Source organism: Phytophthora sojae, assembly GCF_000149755.1.
Source record: "Phytophthora sojae unplaced genomic scaffold PHYSOscaffold_11, whole genome shotgun sequence".
Lineage (NCBI taxonomy): Eukaryota > Oomycota > Peronosporomycetes > Peronosporales > Peronosporaceae > Phytophthora > Phytophthora sojae.
Genome location: NW_009258125.1, coordinates 1,681,096 through 1,701,253, shown reverse-complemented (window position 1 = coordinate 1,701,253; position 20,158 = coordinate 1,681,096). Strand labels below are relative to the sequence as shown.

The 20,158-nt window shown below is 51.0% G+C and overlaps 7 protein-coding genes across 7 annotated transcripts; 5 read left to right on the top strand and 2 right to left on the bottom strand.

Annotated features, from left to right (window-relative positions):
- Positions 1-1,094: 1,094 nt before the first annotated feature.
- Positions 1,095-1,328, top strand: PHYSODRAFT_254137 (Kazal-like serine protease inhibitor domain-containing protein; the record flags this gene model as incomplete). The annotated part of the gene is made up of 1 exon (XM_009538252.1): positions 1,095-1,328. A coding segment is annotated over one exon (234 nt), but the record flags the coding sequence as incomplete, so codon positions are not given.
- A 2,621-nt stretch (positions 1,329-3,949) lies between these two features.
- Positions 3,950-4,180, top strand: PHYSODRAFT_254104 (Kazal-like serine protease inhibitor domain-containing protein; the record flags this gene model as incomplete). The annotated part of the gene is made up of 1 exon (XM_009538251.1): positions 3,950-4,180. A coding segment is annotated over one exon (231 nt), but the record flags the coding sequence as incomplete, so codon positions are not given.
- Positions 4,181-6,051: 1,871 nt separating this feature from the next.
- PHYSODRAFT_527524 (hypothetical protein) lies at positions 6,052-6,276 on the top strand (the record flags this gene model as incomplete). Its single annotated transcript, XM_009538250.1, has 1 exon — positions 6,052-6,276. The coding sequence occupies one exon, from the start codon at positions 6,052-6,054 to the stop codon at positions 6,274-6,276; it is 225 nt and encodes a 74-aa protein (XP_009536545.1).
- A 2,298-nt stretch (positions 6,277-8,574) lies between these two features.
- Positions 8,575-8,832, top strand: PHYSODRAFT_526934 (hypothetical protein; the record flags this gene model as incomplete). Its single annotated transcript, XM_009538249.1, has 1 exon — positions 8,575-8,832. A coding segment is annotated over one exon (258 nt), but the record flags the coding sequence as incomplete, so codon positions are not given.
- Positions 8,833-11,313: 2,481 nt separating this feature from the next.
- Positions 11,314-11,469, top strand: PHYSODRAFT_527750 (hypothetical protein; the record flags this gene model as incomplete). The annotated part of the gene is made up of 1 exon (XM_009538248.1): positions 11,314-11,469. The coding sequence occupies one exon, from the start codon at positions 11,314-11,316 to the stop codon at positions 11,467-11,469; it is 156 nt and encodes a 51-aa protein (XP_009536543.1).
- A 2,218-nt stretch (positions 11,470-13,687) lies between these two features.
- Positions 13,688-14,686, bottom strand: PHYSODRAFT_526177 (hypothetical protein; the record flags this gene model as incomplete). Its single annotated transcript, XM_009538247.1, has 1 exon — positions 13,688-14,686. A coding segment is annotated over one exon (999 nt), but the record flags the coding sequence as incomplete, so codon positions are not given.
- A 555-nt stretch (positions 14,687-15,241) lies between these two features.
- On the bottom strand, positions 15,242-20,015 carry PHYSODRAFT_340161 (hypothetical protein; the record flags this gene model as incomplete). The annotated part of the gene is made up of 6 exons (XM_009538246.1): positions 15,242-16,858; positions 16,901-17,457; positions 17,550-17,653; positions 17,713-18,577; positions 18,619-19,143; positions 19,916-20,015. 6 exons carry the CDS (start codon positions 20,013-20,015, stop codon positions 15,242-15,244), a joined length of 3,768 nt encoding a protein of 1,255 aa, XP_009536541.1.
- Positions 20,016-20,158: the final 143 nt, after the last annotated feature.

Genomic DNA, 20,158 nt, shown 5'->3' with positions numbered 1-20,158 from the left:
CGGCTATGCCAATCCCTAAGATATTTATCTTACTTTCACTATCGTCCCCCACCATACCCATTTTAAGTCCTCAAGTCGCCCCCCTATTAATCTAATTGGGGGAAATGCAGGATTTCCCCCAATTAGGGAGGCCTAAACATGACTGTCAGTAAAGAACGGAGGATGCCGGTAGAAGCTAAGATACAGATTGTAGCGTCCGATGACAAAATGAAGTACACATGTAAAAACACCCGCATATAATGAACGGCGTGGAGAGTGACTCACACTAGGCATACATCACCACAGTCAAGAAGGAAGATGGATCGACTTAGATTTTGTACGCAAGAAGGTCACAGTACGGCTCAAATGGAAAATACTAATCAACGAAGGTACAACCGCGATGCTCAACAAGTATGTCTGGTCAGGTGAAAAGCTGGCGTTCGGCCTACACAATGGACGATAGCGTGCATGTGTTTGCGTCCCCTCAAAATATTTATCATTGTCAGCTCGAAAACGCCTAACAGTAAATTCGTAAAACCATCCAGATTCCAACCAGAAAACTCGACAACGGCATGGGATCATTATTTAACACAATGCCGATGCATTCTTTCGGCACGTTTAGGACGGAACGAGTCAAATCAGCACACACATCAATTTCCTCAACTCTACGCAATTCGTTCTTCTAGGCCAGATACCGGTAGGCCTTTTGATAAGAAAGCCGGCGTGGCATTGCTCCAAACGGATGGAACTGGCCAAATCCATATCAAAAGTCATACTCAAAATAATAATTTCTCCGTCGCCAGCATTTCATATTCCAGCCTATGCATCTCCAATGGAAATTAACACAATGAAAACACTTTAACCCCCCAATGCCTGGATGCACCGAGGAAAAACAAAAAGCCAAAAATGCAATCATTACAGTATCGTACAATGTTGATTAGTATTTCTTCTCTGACTCAACGTCGATTGCATTACTGTACAATATGAAAGCTGCGTCTTTCTTGGTATAATAGAGACCGCTCTCTCGTATTCACCTTGCCTTTTACTAGCAGATGTAACCTTCCCGCAGCCTTTCCGCTTCAAAGACCTTCAATCATACGCCCAAGTCTGAAGCCATGAAGTTCGCCAATGTGTCCTTGCTCGCCTCTCTCCTAATTGTCGAAGTCTCCGCTCGCCTCAGATTTGACTGCGTAAGAGTTCCCTACATTATCTGCGACAGTCCAAGCCTTCCAAAGGTCTGTGCAAGCAACGGCGTCACCTACGAGAATGGATGCTATTTCGACAAGGCCAACAACAAGGGGATGCGAATTTTGCACGAAGGCATGTGCTCGAGGAGCGAGGGAGGAAGGCGCCTTCGAGATGCCCTGGCTTAACCTGCCAGGTTGGGGAACTCCGTGGACTGATGAGGGCAAGACCTAAAATGCCTACCACGTCCATTAGATAGTACAATACAGTGTCGTTTAGGCAAGAAGTAACCTTGCGAGAAAAATACTACTAGTAGTACTGACTAGTAGTATTTTTGAGCTGGTATCAGACGCAGGAAAGTCGACGATAATATCTTTTTAAGTCGCGATAAGCAAGCTGAAGTTCCTTCAATCGAACACTATGATGTCTAATTCTGTGGTACGTACGAGGCTCATACCCAGGATACTGGAACCTGATTGGTCGACATACTGTATTCGGCAGTTGTGATTGGCTACGAGAAGGTAACTTCAACTTGCCTTCCTAGCAACTGTTAACCACCTTGTTTTCTGGTACCCTCCTAACACGCGTCGAAGTTAGAAGCGAGGGCGTCGTGTACTTGTTGATAAAGCACAATAGAACAGATTGGTCAAGCTAGTTTTTCTAATTCCAAGTCAACTGACTCTGGGAAAAACCTGTTGGCTGTTTTGGTGGCTAACAGGTTTTACTATAAAACCTATATTAAAACCTAATGGTTAAACCCGATGTGTCAACCCTGAGTACTGTGCACAGTACAACTAGTACTTGTTGTAATCGCCTGTGTCGTTTTACTTTTACTTTGGAGGGTTGCGCGCGTATTCGCACATGCCGGTACGAGCGCAAGCTTGGTGTTTTACTCGAGAAGTTGAGTGCGCCGAAAACAGATAGATAGGCCAGCTTACATTAAAACCACGAGCGTCCGGAAAGAAGAAGCCAAAACTTGGCCATGTCGCCAGTTTACTGGCCGTTTACGAGGATCGAGAGGTGTATATCGTCGAGGAGGACGAGTTGCGTGGAAATCAGGAGATAGTGGATATCGACGACGCGATAGAAATCCACGCTCATCGTGCAAGAAACGAAAGAACGGGTTAGTGTGACGCAAAAAGATGCAAAAGACCCCAGTAGGTTGGACTATTCGGGCATTTTAGGACGCCAACGAAGATACAAGGACTGCAGTTCCAATTAAGCCTCGACTGCTTTGCTGGCATTGGCCTCGAAGCAGATCCGATGGATACCCTTCCGCAGCCTGCGGCGTGGGTTAAACAGACAGAGCCCGCTCTGATAACCAAACTTAGCTAGCGAAACGGAATGTCCACTAACTAGTTAGTCAATTTTTCTTCTTCTTCTGATAACCAGACTAGAGCATACCAGGAAGCTATTAACTAAGGTTCAATACACTACCTCCTCTCTCTCTCAGATCCAAAGGCAGTGCGTTAACTCCAGCAACCAACCGCTACTCTGGTTGCGTATCTGACGCGTTCAACTCGACACTCAGCCCGTTGCAGTCGCCTTCGCCAACTAGGCACGCTGCATCGAAGTCGTTGCCAAGTCGCTAACATCCCAGTGCCGTCGACCAACTGTGCAAGAGTAAATCTTACGGAGATTGGCCGCAGCAGAATCTTCAGAGTGATCCGTGATGTTTGAAACTAACTTGTCGGCAACCAAGGGCTTGGCAACGCTGACGAGCAGCACCGACGTGTTCGAATTGTCGCTACAGGGCTGGAAATTGTACTAACCTATGACGTGGTGATAGGACTCCCCTACAGGACACTCACTACATGTATCCTGTTACAGGTACAGGATTCTGTATGCCGTCCTGAAGAAAACATATATTCCTGGTGAATCTCTCCATTATTTCGAGGAAAGCCATAGCTTATTCGACGCAAAACTTGAATAGTCTTAATTAAATATAAAAGCTAGGATACATAACCTCCATGATACATGTTACATGTAGAAGTTTTTTTTGCAAGGATTCAACGACTACACGCAGCAGTCATCTCCATCATTAGGTATGTACTTATCCGCATGTACAGTAGTACGTACTAGTTCAACAATACGATATGAGGCATAACCCACTCGGAGCGGCCGCTCCTCCGATCCAACACGCACGGATCAGTGTTGCCGAAAGTGGTTTGATGGATCAAACGGATCAGACGAAGAACCGTTTTTTCGTTTTTTGTGTTGTTTCATCGATTCTTCGACCCCAATCTCCCGAAAAGGGGTCGCATAAATACGCACAAATACACCTGTCGTAAATACTAATCTAAACACATATCACATTTAACGAGGGAAAGGAGTGGACGTGTGTTAAAACGGCCATTCTTCAGGTTTCATCGTTTCTTGGTTTCTTGATCAAACAACGAAGAACCTGAGAAACGCGTTTGAACCAAAAAAACATGAAACAACGCTGGACCCGGCTATGGAAGAAACGGACCGGCCCGTTCGTTCGACATCACTGCACGGATGGGATCCCCAGGTCCTCAGTCTGACGCTCAGAAACCAACGCATGTGCATAAATCGACTACATTCCCGCACTCATATCTTTGAATCAAAGGCTTTGTTACTCTCAATATACTCACAGACACCGTGATCGCAAGCATATGTAATCTGAGTAAGTAGTGCTGATTCACTGTGCCACACAGAGCGTGTGGTGGGTGCAATAACCAGCGCTCGAAGAGGTGACCGCACTTTCAATTTGTCCAAGAACCAGAACGGTTTCAACACGTCCCAAGGTACCAACCAAGGCACCATGAAATTCACCGCTGTGGCTATTCTCGCCTTAATCGTGGCCACCAGCGCCTCCGCCGACAACAACGCCTGCGTTGTTCTAGATTGCCCTAAGAACTATGATCCCGTTTGTGCGAATAACGGTTTCACCTACCTCAACCAATGCGAATTCGACAACGCCGCGTGCGACATCCACATCCGTGTGCAGCTGAAAGTGCTCCACACAGGCATGTGTCGGAGGGACGAAGGTGGCGCCGCGCGTCGTCTGCGAATCAGTGCGAGAAAGTGAGCTCGAGCTCGTCGCCACAGCTCTACCTATCCGTTGCACAAGGTCAGCGTCGGCAAGAGCTTTACTCCTCATCCTACCATTCGCGCGTACAGACAACGACTTACAAAGCCGGCATGCTTAATGCCATCCTCCTATATAAAAATAACGATAAATTCCCTCCCGTCAAATCTGTAAAACTGTCATAAAACACACGGCGTGTTGCATAAAATACACAAGAAAGCATATAAAGAACACAAAACCAGATGGTATACAAAGATGAAGTCATTTGATTGAATCTGATTGGCTGGTTTGCTTATGTTAAGCTTTGCTTGACTTCGTCTGCCGGCTTTTTGTGTCTGCCGGCTTTGTAAGTCTGTTGTCTGTACGTGTAGCAAGCTCCAGCCTCGCAAAAAATAAATTTGTTTGGGATCGACCTCCTCTTCTTTACACTACTACCTAGTCCTAAACATCAATTGGAGCAAGGTAACGGAACATCACCTGGATTCTGATTGGCAAAAAACATCTTCGAGAGAGCCGTGAAGCCCCCATGGCGACAAAATTAGGGTGGTCCACATATCGCACTTGATGTGTCTTGGACGCTGAACGCATCGGCGTTGGGTTAAACTAGGTCGTCTTCGACTTGGCTGGGAACACCAGTGGTATAAACGCTGGTGATGGTACCGGTGCTAATTGCCATGATAAGGGAGAACTGTGGCCCGTGTGATTCAAGGGCGTGGCCCCTGCGGGGCCACACCCATGAATATCGCGCGCTGGTGCATGTCTGTTGGCGTGCAGTTGCCGTTGAACCTGTTCGGTCGACATCCTTCTGGCTGGTGTAGCACGAAGGTTGCGCCAGGTTACGCTTACGCGCCCAATTGATCCGTTGGGAGCTGTCCACCCCCTCATTCTTCGGGTGTTCCCAGTATAATGACTCCAGTTGGGGGTGGCCGTACGACATTCGAAGTTTTTGAGCTGGCAATGTTAACACTTTGTGAGGAAGCAGATACATACCTGTACGCCTGTCCTCCATTGTGTAGGCTGGATGCCAGCTTTCCAGTTGGCCAGACATACTTGTTGAAATTCGAGATTGTACATTCGTTGATTAGTATTTTCCATTCAAGCCTTACAGACAACGACGGATTAATAATACGCAACGCAAAAACCCGGTACACATATGTTGTACTTTTTACAGTACGTAAATTAGAGAGCCAATCAGCTTCAATATTCACACTTGACATTTGTATTCCCTATGGTTTGAAGAACTTTTGCTAAGTTCTGATGTACTTTATGCTCCGTTTCATGTACTTTATGCCATTGCCTTGTGCAATCTCTATCGTCCCCGACAGATAATTTTGGCTAATTTACGATGTAGGATGCCATTCAGTGGTGCCAGTTTTATCCGTCGTTGTGCATGCATATGCAAGTGTGATCATTCTGCATACAAAATCGAGGTCGGCCCATCTTTCTTCTTGATTGCGGTGATGCATGCACAGTGAGTCACTCTCCACGCCATTCCTTACATGCGGATGTTATCGCATCTGTACTTCATTATGTCATCGCACGCTGGTACACCTCCATTCAATCAACAATCTCTATCTTAGCTTCTGCCATAGGGAATGAAGCATTTTTGCAGATAAATATCGTGCATTCGTTGATGAGTATCTTTTGTTTGACGCATCTAAGATTACGATAGCTGCGTTCTTCTTGGTACATGTAGTAGTAACGGCGGCACCAGGAGTAGATCCCGCCCTAATGTATTCACTTTGCTTTTTACCAGCTATCAACAGGTAACAATCCGGGACCCTCACGCCTCCCAGACCTGAAAACCTTCAACCGAACACCCAAAGTACGAAGCCATGAAGTTCGCCATTGCGTCCGTACTCGCCTCGCTCCTGGTCGCCGGAATATCCGCTGAAGGCTTTAGCTGCGCGAGAGTTCCCTACATTACTTGCGACAGCCCAACCCTCCAGAAAGTCTGCGCAAGCAACGGTGTCACCTACGACAATATCTGCTACTTCAACAAGGCCAACTGCGACAACAAGGGCAACAAGGTATTACTAGTACTTGTTCCATCACGATAACTAGCTTACCCGGGCGACAAGCGTCCGGGGGAGGTCGCACTTCGTAAGGCTAGAAATCTTTATCAAGATCCCCAAATCCGATCATTTGAAGCCGATCAGATGAAGCCTCCCGTTAAAGTTGGGTATTAACTTTTTTACAAGGTTTTAGACTCAGAAATTAAGATACAGGAATTGATGAAGGTGAAGATCTCACATCAGAATCTCGTACTCAACTTGTAAAGCCCAATCTCGCTCAACTCGATCGCGGCTCGTTCCTGAGTTTGCAGGATCTATGAACGAAGGACCTGTTGAGGAGGTTGGAGCGGTTGGTATTCCGCAAGGCTATCCTATTGCTACTTTGTCACTTTAATAGGACTGGGTACTTGGCTTCACATAACCTTGGTCTATTGAAGATAACCTATTTTATCTAAAGCTATTATGGATGCATGGAAACCAAGTGACAATATTATTTTAGGGAATGCACTGGGTCCGTTGAGCTTATGCACTTTGTTCTATCACGAAAAAGCTGGGTTATGTCGGCGGAAGGGCAGATGCAAAACAATAGTGGAGAAGCTTAGACCCTTGTATGTTGTTGAGTCCTCAAGACGACCAACGAATAAAGTTGTTTCAATATTAGTGCAGATTAACAGACAAGTTGTATAGTGCAAAAAGTATAACCACCGAGCACTACTATATTATATAGTATTTTGGTAGGTAACACGCTACCTACGTGTACTATTTGTAGTATTACTATAGTTCCAAATTTGACTTGAAAATTGTATTTACGTGCCAGTGGAACTGTTCCAAAATTGACACAATTCTTCATGACACAATTTGTGGAGACGATATGTGCGTCTTCGCATACTGTACTGGGTATGCAGCCCATTTTTTGCTCATGACACATTAATTTTTGTGTTATTTTTGGAAGAGTTCCAGTACTATACTACTATACCTGCGTCAGTGAATTCAGCAAACTGTCACAATCATTTTGTCAAATCTCTGTGAAAATCAGTGATTTATGGAAATTCCTCTCAGCAGACTGTCCCGTCATCCGGTCCCCACCGCAATTATTAAGTACGATTTCCGTGCATTCTCGCGCTGCTGGAACCTGATCACTTTTAATTATGTGAGGACCTTAAAACCTCGCACCACACGCACGAAGCCATGAAGATCACGATTGCGGCCGTACTTGCCTCGCTCCTAATCGCCGGGATCTCCGCTGACGTTTTCAACTGCCAGAACGCCCCCAACATTCAATGTAACGGGGGTCGTGACACTACACACCTACGAGAATCGGTGCTATTTCAACAAGGCCAACTGCGCCAAGAAGTGGGCAGTGCTGCACAACAGCGTCTGTCACAGGGACGAAGGTCGCGCCGCTTAACCGATATCAGCCTGAACGGGCCAGGTTGGGAGTTGTTGGCATTGAAGGCCTTTCGATTTTTGAAGGGCCGATATGGGGAGGTGTTACGTTGACACCAGTGTAGTACCGTGCGTTTGGGCAAGAGGTAAAACTTTGCAATTAAAAACTACTAGCATTACTACTGTAGTAATACTGCTGTAGTAGTACTGCTAGTACTGGTTGTGCTTAGTCTTTTGCTGGTCGTTCGTTTTACCTATCTTGTCTGATTGGAACAAGGTAGGCTAACTGCGAAGTTAATCAGTGAGATAGGTTAGCAGAAACTCGCATCCAAGACTAGAAAGGAGATGATTGCATTTTATTTTTTGTGTATTTTGGGCGTTGTTTAGGGCGAGGTCGACGTAGAAATAGCTGCTCTGGGGCAGAGGAAACTCGATCTGTGAGTGGTCAGCTCTCTTTTTATTCCGCCTTGCCAAAATGTACACATATGTTCCCAACGGGCCTCAATGAGATCCACTGGAGACTGAAGAGGAAATGTATGACTGTGACCACGATATATTACTACTGTATTCATTATTAATAGTAGTAAACGTACTAAGGTATTAGCATGCATTGTCTGCTATACCACTTAATCGTACAGGACATGTATAATCCATTTCTTGGAAGATTTACGACCACTTGCTCGTCGCATGCGGTTCTATAGGGTCACCACATGTATTATACAGTAGGCTTACCATCGCACATACATGTACGTGTTTGATTACATGGTAGTATGCTTTGTTTGACTCAACATATATTACATCTGTACTTTACGTCAGGAGTGGCGTCCTTGTTTAGCAGGAGCTGCAGCTCTTCCTACGACTTTGCTTTTTACTAGCAATACACAAAACTAAACTTCCGGGAGTTGGCTGACTCCACAAGACCTCAAGTTCCACGCCACACGCCTAAAGTCAAAAGCCATAAAGTTTGCCTTAGCGACCGTACTTGCCTCGTTCCTTGTCGATGGAATCTCTGCCGAAGGTATTCGCTGTATCGCTGTTGGCAACGTCAATTGCGAGAATCCAAACCTTCCAAAAGTATGCGGAAGCAACGGTGTCACCTACGAGAATATCTGCTACTTCAACCTGGCCAACTGCGACAACAAGGGGATGACAGTGCTGCACAACGGCATGTGCCGCAGGGACGAGGGCCGCCACCTAAGGGATGCCCAGGCTTAACCTTTTTGGTTGGACGCCGTCATCAATCTGGTGGATTTACACAGCCAAATGAAGGAACGACCTAGTCGATTCATGCGTAGCACAGGCAAGAGTAAATGTTGCGAGAAAAAATACAAGCTGGAGTACTACGTTAGTACTACCAGCACTTGCTGTCACCGCTTAAGTGTTTGACCTTTAATAAAAGTTAGTAAACAAGGTTCTCAGTACACACGTGTCAGCAGAGTTAGCACCATTAATGCATTGAAGGTGGAAGCGGTGTTGCTTTGATGCTCCTTAGGTTTGCTGCTGGCCATAGCGTACGAGTATTGCCAGTTCTAGAACTGGGAAACGTGGGTACAAAGGGCCCGCGATGTGTTCGCCGATACGAAATGTGGCATTACCTGAAAAGCCGAATGTGAGGGCGAAGTTAATCTGTCCAAATAATTTTGCATCCACGAGCAACCAATTGGAAGAAGCCACTTGTCCAAGACCGTCATCCTTTCCTGACGGTTTACTAGAATCAAGAAGCACTAACTGCGAAGAAAATGAATTCGAGTTATCAACTCCCAAAGTTTCTGCAAGAAAAAGGGCTCGATATGGATGAATACTGTATGGTGGCCATGGTCCAATCAACTGACTGTAAGCAATTATTGTCAAATCAGGAGGCCGATGGATGCTATTTTATCCAATCATCAAAGTTAGGGGTAGGTATTTGAGCTGCCGACACTCTTGCCGACGTATAATGTCGGCAGGCCTGTCGAAATATGCTATCCACCTATAGTGAGGCTAAGTAATAAGGCGATTGTACGAATATTTTGCATGCTGCCGAAACTTCACCTTGGTTTTGTATTGCTTGCGTCAGTTGATTGGACCATGGCCACCATACAGTGGTTAAGTAGAAAAATATATGTGTCGGCACCTTGACGATATTCATCCATATCGAGCCCTTTTATTTGCAGAAACTTTGGCCGTCCTCCGGCACAAGGGTAAATAACCCCCCATCAAAAATTGAGTCGCTACAAAAAAACATATGAAAAATGATATAAAAGTGAATCCTACACAAACAATAGTAGCAGAGCCTCACATTCCTAGCGGCACGGCGGGGCCCCGTGCGGAGTGCCACGCATAAGTGCTCGCCTTTTGTCTTGCATGTGAGTCCCTCAGGCAGTAAGTAGTATTTCCGTATACCCACGCGGACTTGACCAGTCCACAGCGCCAGCGTCTAAACACGCTGCAACATGATGATGGTTGGTGACGCGGAAGGCTGATTTTTCAATGCCCATGTGTCATCTCTAACATACAATTTGCGGAACAATCAATTCAATACAAAGTACGAGTATAATTTGATGGGGGGTTATTTACCTTTGTGCCCCGCCCTCCGCACACTTGGTGCCTTTGCTGCCCTCCGGGCCCTTAGTCAGCCCTTCGTCCTTCGTGTCATCGGCCTCCACGCCGTCCTTCGCGTCCTAGCCCCCGTTCTTCATGCTCTTGGTGCCCCCGCCCTGTGACTGCTGCCCAACTCGCTTCTGGCTCCGAGAGCACGCCCTCCCCTTGGTGGTGAGGAGAGAGGTCTTGTAGGGGGCAGGTTGCTGGAGCCGATGCGACGTGAGAACACTTGAAGTTTGTATGGTGTCCACACGGGTCGGTGCACAGGCTGCTCAGTCTGCACGCAAGTGGAGGCTGAGGGAAACGAGACTCTGAACGCCGGAATAGCTTCGGCAGAATGCCGAGGCAGGGACTTGGAAGTGGAGGAGGAGACCTGCGCTGCAGGCGGTAAATGTTGGAATGAATGCACTCCTCCTTCACTCCTTAACCCAGTGTATTAGCTGTTAGTTCTTGTGCTGGATGAGCCGCACGCTGGTGGCTCCTAGAGAACGATCACGGGCTTCAACCGTACCGCATCTAGCACGCGACCGTGCCGTACTTGGCACTCATATGCAAGCGCTGACAGCGCAGCGCAACATGCAACGCCAGCATGGCGTTGATCAGAATGTAGATAGCAGCTGCCGTGGCGATGCTCAGACTGCAGGCAGCAGCAATGACAGTAGCACGGGTGCTTCCGGCAACGGAATGCAACGCACCAGCCGTTGAGCACCTTCGCAGACTACCGTCATCTCACACTCCCACTCGCTCACAGCACGTGCACGGCCTACCCGGCGGCGTTGGTGTTGGCCATGCCGCGAATGTGAGAGCTGTGAACTCAAACGCACGCGCCGCTAGTTGCTAGTCGATGCAGCGTCACGGCTGCGGGACATCGCCGCAGCAAGGATGGGCAAGACCTTTATGTGATCTCGAAAGCGGCTGAACTTGTCCATGCTGAGTACCTTGACCATGATGTCTGCCGTATTGTCGTTTGTGGCAACATGCTTGGTCCGCAGCTCGCCATCGTCAACGAGGTGCCGCACGAGATGAAATTTGTTGGCAATGTGCTTGGTCCGTGAGTGTTTGCCCGGCTTACATGTGAGCTACAGAGCTGCTTGATTGTCGCCACGAAGCTGAGGGATGTTGCGACGCCAACCCAGTTCTTCACAGAGTCCAACCACCCACAGCACGTCACGGACGCCCTCGTTCATCGCGATGTACTCGGCTTCGGTGCTGGACTGGGCGTTGATGCCTTGCTTGCGCGAGCCGTACGAAATCGCGTTGCCATCGAGGTAAGTCACATAGCCGGACACTGACTTGGAGTCATCGGGGTCGTTAGCGTAGTCCGAGTCCGTGAAGACGGTAACACAGACTTCGTCCCTCGGGATCACGTCCATGTGCAGCGCATAGTCTTTCGTCTGCAACAGGTAGCGCAGCACGCGCTGAGCCTGAGCATAGTGCTCCGGGGTGAAGTCAGCCAGGAACTTGCCCAGGTGACGTACGGCATGAGCGATGTCGGGGCGCGATCCCGACACAAGGTATTGCAGTGCGCCGACGAGTTCACGGTACGGAAGGTAGGCGTCCTTAGCCAGCTGCTTCGCCACCGGTTTTGGTTCAGTGGTTGCTTGTGGGGTCCAGCACCCGTTTGCGCTCTCCATGTGAAACTCCTTGAGCTTTGCTTCGATGTACGCTCGCTGGCTGTACACGCTCTGGTTGTTGACGTTGTCCAGCGTGATCTCTACCCCCAACAGGAACTTCACCTCCCCCATACTGGTAAGAGTGAACTTGTCCTTGAGTTGAAGTACTGTGACGCGGTGTCGATCCCTAAATTCGGGTGAATGCACCTGAACCTGGGAAGTCCCAATGATGTGGTGCTAGGTGTCCTCGGTCAGCTCGTAAAGCACCGATGCTATAACAGGAAGATCCTCGATAAACTTGTTGTAGTAGTTGATGCTTCTCCGAAATGACTGCACGTCTTTGAGTGTCGACGGAAATGGCAAATCATTCACACCCTTCGCGATCTTGGGTTTCGCTCGCAAGCCTTCGGCGCTGATTTCATGCGACAGGTACGGAGTAGACAGCTTCCCGAACTCGCTCTTGGGCAGGTTCACGGAGATTCCCCAGTAACGTAGTCGGAAGAGCAACGCGTTCAGGTCCGAGCAGAGCTGGTCCCAGGTAGGCGCCCCATGGGCGATGTCGTCAATGTATGAGCTTCTACCCAGGGCTGGGCCCATTGAAACTGGGGCTGGAATGTTCCGGTGGAAAACCGTCATTGTATCTGTCAGAGCTGGGATCTCCATTCCAGAATCGGGGACCGCTCGCTCGTCTACCTTAATTCCCAGAAACTCAAGCACATCGGGATCGACCTTGGCTTCTTCCTCAGGCGACAGTCGTACAAAACCCCAAAGACAGTTGTTCAGCATCTACTGGTATATTAGGGGCGCATTTTTCAACCCGAAGGGCATGCGCAACCACTGGTAGTGTCCAAGATGACAGACAAAAGCAGAAATGAGCTTTGCCCTCAGGGTCATGGGCACCGCCCAGAAGCCACTCGCCATATCCAAGCTCATAAACCCATCGCAGCTTCAAATCCAATCAGCAAGTCATTTATCAACGGTAGCGGGTAGTAAGACAGCTTGATGAGCTGGTTCACCATCCGGTAGTCGATACAAAGTCTGATATCCCTGCCGTTCTTCTTCGAAATGATTACGATGGGTGAGGCCCACTCCGAATGCGAAGTCTCGATGAGTCCGGTCTCCAACAAATTTTTGATCAGCTCGTAGACTTGGTGGAGGAAGCGTGGAGCAATCGGACGAGCGCGCTGGGCAATGGATTTTGCGTCCCCAACATCCAGGTCGCAGACAACTCCTCTGGCAGGTGCGGGAACAGCATTGCCATCTCCTAGGAAGATCGAGTGATGATATTCCAAGATACCTCTCATCTCCTTGTTCATCTCAGGAGTGGTCTTGCCTTCGACACCCACATCAGCTTCATCCATGTTCACCTTCGGGCTGAGATCCTTCAAGTCTGGGAGTACAGCCAACTGGTCTCGTAACTGCGTCAACAGCTCGGTTCCTTCATGGAAGAAGACTTCTTCATCAGGATCCAAGTCAGCTGTGACCACCCGAAAACAAATCGCGTACGCCACCTCCAGCTGCTCCAGGGCATCCTCACAGATCTTGACTGGCTCTGCGCGAAACACGTCCTTCAATTCATGTCGAGCTTCGGCACTACTGGTACCTCCACCAGTCAGTCCGCGGTCGACATCACCAGAATCCCGATCAATGACGAGCTCCTTCGCAGGATCTAACTCATCTGCCTGCGAGGCTTCGGCTTCGTCCATGGGAGTGACTTCCGCGGCAGTTGGAATGCCCAGATCCAGAATCTTTACATCAGCAACAGCGCTCGAGTGACTGCGGGCCTCTTCCTCAGTCTGACCCGAAGAGCTCATGGCTCGGCCACTCGAGTTCCGAGATTTCTGTAGCTCAGCAGCCTTCCGGACTTCTTCAGGTGGACGTGGCAAAATCTTCGTCGGCCAAACATATTGAGGTCGCAGGACTGCGGGTGGGACATTCCGTTCGGCTTCAAGTGCTTCCAGCTCCTCCCGTCGCCGATACTCCCGCGAAGGGGTGTTCTGGTAAATCTCTTGTTGCCACTCTCCATACTTACGCGACTTCGGTTGAACAAAGCGGTCTCCTCGTGGCAGTTGCCCAGGCTCCACCAACGCTGCTACCACCGTGTGCTGCATGATTTGGGTCCACTTCTCTGAGATATTGACCACACGAACTGCGGCAGGCCGCCGTCTGGAGCTGTAGATCACTTGCGTCACCCACTGATTCCCTCGGGCAGTCCATACCTCAGCTGTGTCAGCGTCAGCTTGGCCATACCGCACCGGAACAATGATCGAATCACCACGAGCCAAATACACCGGCTCACGCACACAAATCGGAACTTCCAAGATGTATCGTGGAGCTTCCTTCTCTCCAACCAGAGGAATGTTTTCTTCATTCGGAAGCTTAGCCAACTGCTCACGCGCACACAGTCGTACTCCAGCAGCTTTCATGAAATCCATACCCAGCAGACAAGTGACTCCATCTCCAATGTTTCCAACCCACATGTCCAGTACATATACCACACGCATTCCCAGAGTTAACTTCACTCGAGTCCGCGATCGGATGTACGTGATCACTCCTCCCATACCTTTCACCTTGAGTCCGGCGTGCGACGTCAACTTAAGCTTCAACCTGCGTGCAAGGTCTGGGCTCAATATAGTTGTGCTGGCGCCGGAATCTAGAATGATGTGTGTCCGATAGTTGTTGATCGCCCCATGCACTAATGCCACTGCATCTTGATTATCCAAGTCGTGGTCTGCCCACCACCCGTAACGTTCTCCTGGGTTCAACGTGAATTCCACTGGGGCTTCATCTTCAAATGCAGAACCTCGGAAAACGTAGTTTCGAGAAACCGGGCGCGATTCCAACAGCGATTCATCTTCACATGCAATGGCAGTCATGCATTGTGGGTTACCGATCTGGTGCCTAAGTTCTGGACCGACAAACGCAAGAGCGCAATACGCTGGGGTCTTAGGCTCGACACGCACTGGGTCCCTACCCAGCGAGCCTAGTTGTTTAACGACGTCCCAGACTTAGCCGGCTGTTCTTTCAGCAGTTGCTTCAGAACTTCGGTCGGCAAGTCTTGCAGCGCTCCTTGTCGCGCCAATTCCGGGACTGCCTTCAAAGCAGCCCAATCGGCACAGAGCCCTTCACGGTGAATGTCTCCGCACTTGGAACATGGGCGACGCGAACACTTATATGTCGGGTGTCCAGCTTCATGGCATCGGTCACAGATCAGATCCCGCCAACAATTCTGTCGTGTCCAAAACTGCGGCAATTTTCACAGAAGGGAGTTCTTTGGGAGTTGTCTCGGTATGGAGATGGTGGTCGCGCTTGTGGAATTGGAGGGCGCCAACCCATCTGCTCAGCAGCACGGAACACCTCCTCGGTCGTCGGGGGTCATGGTACTTGAACGATAGTCTTAGAAGCTTGGGCTACGTTGATCTTCTCAGAATTCACCGTACGCCCCATGGACTGGACGGGGGCGGAGTTCCCGGGAGATAACGTGGTTCTGGTTTCTCTTCGGAGCCCGAGGGCGGGGAAGCCTTGTCTTCTGACTCCGAGTCCAGGTTCTCGACCAAGTACGCACGTTCACCTTGAGTTCGACGCGGAGGAGGGAATCGATTAAACCTCACACCACTAGGCTTCGCATCGCGGGTCTTTGGAGGTGGAGGCGTCTCATATCCATCATCACGCTGCACCGCTTCGATACGCTTGAGAGTTTTCTCGAGCTCCTTCATCGACTTGAACGTTTGTCCCTGAAGTGTGATCTTCAGACGACGATCCGCCAGCTTCTTGATGAAGCGACGGATGTGGAGTTCCCGGTCACTCGGAGAGTCTTCGTACTCGACGTCGGCCTTCTTGGCTGCAGCGTTGAGTCGATACAGGAACGATCGCGCAGACTCGCCATTCTCCGGTCCCAACTCATAATAGCGGTCGTTCGGGGACGCCTCGGTGCGGCAGTACTCCTTGCGAAACAGCTTCGACAAGCGCGACCAGTCCTTCTGGTCCTTCTCGGGTAGTTGGCGGAACCATGCACGTAGCGGGGCAGGTAGTCGACCCAGGAGCTGACGCAACTTCATCTTCTCCGGCCAGACTCCCAACGCAGCAGCGTAGATAAACCGCTCCCACCAGTTCATGCGGTCTTCGAACTTGGCGTGGGGATCAAACATCTCCACCGCCCCATACTGGATATACGGGCGGAACGTGTACGATTGGCCGTTACCGGCTGGTACTGTTGCAGGGGCGAGTTCCTCAGCAAGGCCGCGCTCCCAGTCGGAGTCGGAGCCCGAGCTGGACTCGCTGCTAGACAAGCTACCGCTTGAACTTGAATCTGACGATGAGGGATCGCCACCTGGTCGCTTACCGCGACGGATCTTCTTTCCACGCTTGTGTTTCTGGGAAGACTTTTTATTAGCCGACTTCCCAGAATATCTGGGGACATGGCCACTCCCACTCGCAGAGTCCCGAGTGACACCTTTCGCTGAGCTCTTGGTCTCTTCCGAGTTTTCTTCCTTGACTGCAGCGACACTGGACCGAGTCTGTGTCGCAGCCTTCGGCTGCCTTCCACGCTTGGTCTCACTTGACCCCGTCCTGCCTGTCACACGTGTCTTCACGTGTCCCAGTCGGCTTCGTCTCGCCTGGTCCCATCTCGCGTTTGACAACTTGACTTGGAGCTTGTATGGTCGCTTGAAGCTGCGCTGCTGCCAGCGAATCCGCGGCCACTTGCTGTTGCCGATATAAGTGGGCGACCGTCCCGCAAATTTGTCGCAGGAAGTGCGACTCGTCGTGGTGGCTTTTCCACTAGATTCAGGTACACTAGTCGATTGTTGACGTAGGCGAGCATCATTCTCACGTTGAACCTTCTGGGCCAGGGCGCACTTCTGCAGATACGCGGACGTGACATTGCGCAACTGGTCCTCGAACGCGGCCAAATGGGCATTCGCGCTCTGCGCGATGCCCTCACTCTCTGCCTTCACTTCCTCGGCTGCCGCCAACACAGCAGCGGTGGCGGTGTCCAGGGCCACACTCGGCAATGGCGCTTCGGGGGGAATAAGTGTGCCGCGCCCCATCTCGGGTGCAGGCACTGACGATGGTACTAGGGACTGCTATACCTTCACCGCGGCAGCAACCCAAGCTTCAGCAACTTCGGCGTCGCGACCGCGGGACTCACGTTCTGCGGCAAGGGCTTCTTCGCCCCGTTGAAGACGCTCCATGAGGGAAGCGGTCTGCTGCTGGTTGTCTAGGCGAATGCCACGCAACTCGGCAGCCATGTCGGCGCGTACTTGGTTGAGGGCGGCCTCCTGCTGCCTCATCATGACCAGGGCGACCTCGGACGCGCCGGAACGTGACGACCTCGAGGACGACACATGAGAGGAGATTCCTGACATCGAAGACTTGGACGACGCAGATTTCGCGGCGGACTTCCGGGATCGCGATGACTTCCCAGAATGCACGGACTTCTGTGGTTTCTTCTTAGACTCCGGGTCCGCGACCTTTGTCGAAGTGGCTTGAGTCCGTGGCATAGCACTTGATGTGGAGACGCCACGGTTCATGCCGGCTGCGGGTGTGGTGGAAGACACGAAGCTTGGAGGGGCAACCACGTTGGATGCAACCCGGGAGCAGGTTGCGTCGAGTGTTCTGGCTGGAGACTTGCGCTGCTCTCTGATGACTCGGGCAGCGGTACATGCGCAGGCGACTCCTGAAGGGGTTGCAGCGAAGGCGAAGGGCGTGCTGAAACCGGCACTGGATACGACACAGCACCTGCCGAGACACCGAAACCCGGGTCGGCAGCTGCCGCAGCCGCGCTCTCCTGCGCAATCATTACCATCGCCATCGGGCTTGGTCCAGGCGTATGACTCAAGGCACTGCCAACCATGTAGTCCGCGGCGGACAAGAACGTCATCCTGAGGAGCTGTGCCCCGACTGGTCTGTTCCTTCAGCGGCCGCGTTCATCGACTCGTCGGAAGCACCACTTGGCCCGACCAGACTAGGAACTGAGTCCACACTCGCCATCAGCTCAAGACTTGGAGCTCTAGGGACTAGGCTCTGAGTCCGAGGCTCGACGTTCTGGGATACCGATGGTTGGGGCACCAGACTCTGGGACGACGATTTCGGAGGCATCAGGGAACTGGGCGGAGATCGCTCAGCTTCTAAGGCCGCACGCTTGGGCGCTGGTTGTCCAGACGCGCTTGAAGCAGGACTTCTTCTTCTGGTCCGCGTGATCATCAAGCGGTGCAACAATTCTTCACCAAGCAGTTCCACAGCGTCGTCCGTCATTAGGACGTCTCCATCGGCATCAGTCGGGGAACTTGTACTTCGCTCGGATAGTTGCACAGCTGGGAGAGGTTCCAGCGGCTGTCGGATGTGAAACCCTACGCCATCCATCAGCTTGTTCCACTCAAGACTCTCAACTGCGAGTCTGAGTTGAACTTCTTCAACACCTCGGCGGATCAGATTCTCAGACACCTCGGACACCGCACGGACTTCACTCCACGTAGGAATCACATTGCGAAACTCGAAGCCGGCCTCCATCAACATGGTCTGGAGCACAGCGACGCATGCAGCAGCCGGAAGCAACTTGGGCGATACGGTGACGGCCTTCATATCCGAGACCAGCGGTTGCCGTCTGCGTTTGGCAGACAACGCCTTGATCCAAGACTCGGAAGTCCGACCAGCGTTCACAAGACCCAAGTATTTCCCAGTCTCGAATGCGGCGAAGACCCAAGCTTCCATGTCGTACTCTTCTTCTCCCTCGTCGTAGACCACGTCGACTGGAGAGATGACTTCTCCTGGAAGAGAGCTCCAGCGGCTCAGTTGTTCGGCTCCATACGCTCGGCTTCGTCGTCAGCAAGACAGTTTACGTCGGATCCTGGGATTTCACTCGTGCCCCGTGGAATCAGCGGAAGCGGATCTTGGAACGTTGAGTGCAGCGTGGTTGGCAGTTCAGGTCCGAAGACACGAGTGCCAGGAGCAGGCCCAAGACGTAGTGGTGCACCGGAATCCGGGACCCTCGTCTCGCGCCACTCTCGCAGCGCCACATGATCACGTTTTCCAAGAGCGCTTGCAGCCGCAGGGCTCAGCGCCAACTCCGTCGGCAGACGTGCTGCATGAGCGTCGGAACCACGGTCTAGGGGCCGTCCAGGGCTGGACTGCACAGAACGGGGAACCATCACTTGAGAAGCTCGTCTTGGCGTCGAATGGGTCGATGTCGGGCGCGCTGGTTCGGCTAGCGCCAGTTGTTGTTCAGTCTCCGTCGGCATCGCAGGATCTTGTCCGGGCCCCGGAGGCGGGACAGGGAGTTGCAGCGGTCTTGACACCTTGACCGCGTCCACGACCTCGTCCGCGTCCTCCAGGACTCGAAGCAGGCACAATCGCGTTAGCGTTAGTAGGCATAACCCTCAATGCACGTTCAACTTCCAACCCCTGATCCGGGCACGCGCACCAGCTGTGACGAGGCGATGCGGTGTTTTCTCCCAGAAAGCAGTTATAGGCCCTCCTTGACAGACCTCAGGCTACTAGAGCTTTGGATCCGTCTCGGCTGGCACAGGGTGTGTGTTGTCCAGTACACGCTGTTGGTCAGGCGCACGATGTGTATCCCTTGGGTAGCGGTTCTTTTCACCAGGAGGTTAGTATCGACCCCGTGAATCAGACAGCTACGCCGGGCTAACGCTAGAACAATCCAACCCAAATAGAGTTATACGCGTTATACAATCACACAAATACTTCAATGCCCTCTCTTCTTTCTCTAGGCCCAAGGCTAAGGCCAAAATACAAGTCAACTGGTCCAAATCCAAGACACTTGATCAATCTTGGGGACGCGCACCACCTCTCGGAGAGAGGAAACGATCTACCCTGTCGCCAATTTCTTCAGTTCGACACAGGCCCAATAGACCGCGAATATACAACAAAGACGGTCTGCAATCCGCCCAAATATACAGACATGGAATAGATATGATCACTTCCAGGCCGAAGCAGTGGATCACTTACCTAAAGTACTTTGAATTTTGTCGTGGAGAATGGCCTTCCAGGCTGTGAAAGAAGCACTTGTGCCCTTCGAAGCAAAACGAACTCTGTTTGGTTAAAGGTCACATGCAGACGAAATCTTTCCTAAGCGACCCTTCGGAGACTGCGATCTTTCTGCGGAGTGTTGGTCTGGCCTTGAAGGGTCGCCAAACTGGATACCTTCTCGGAGTTGTTGGGTACACCTAGGATCTTGGAAGATACCATAGTGAAACCAAGTGTTCTTGGGTTTGGAGCCTCGGAACGCCTCAAGCCGAGGTCGTTCTTGGAATTTTGTGGGAGGTAAGTCTGGGAACGCGAAGTCTGGGAATCGTTATTCCGGGAAAACAACGGGGAATCTGATAAGTGCC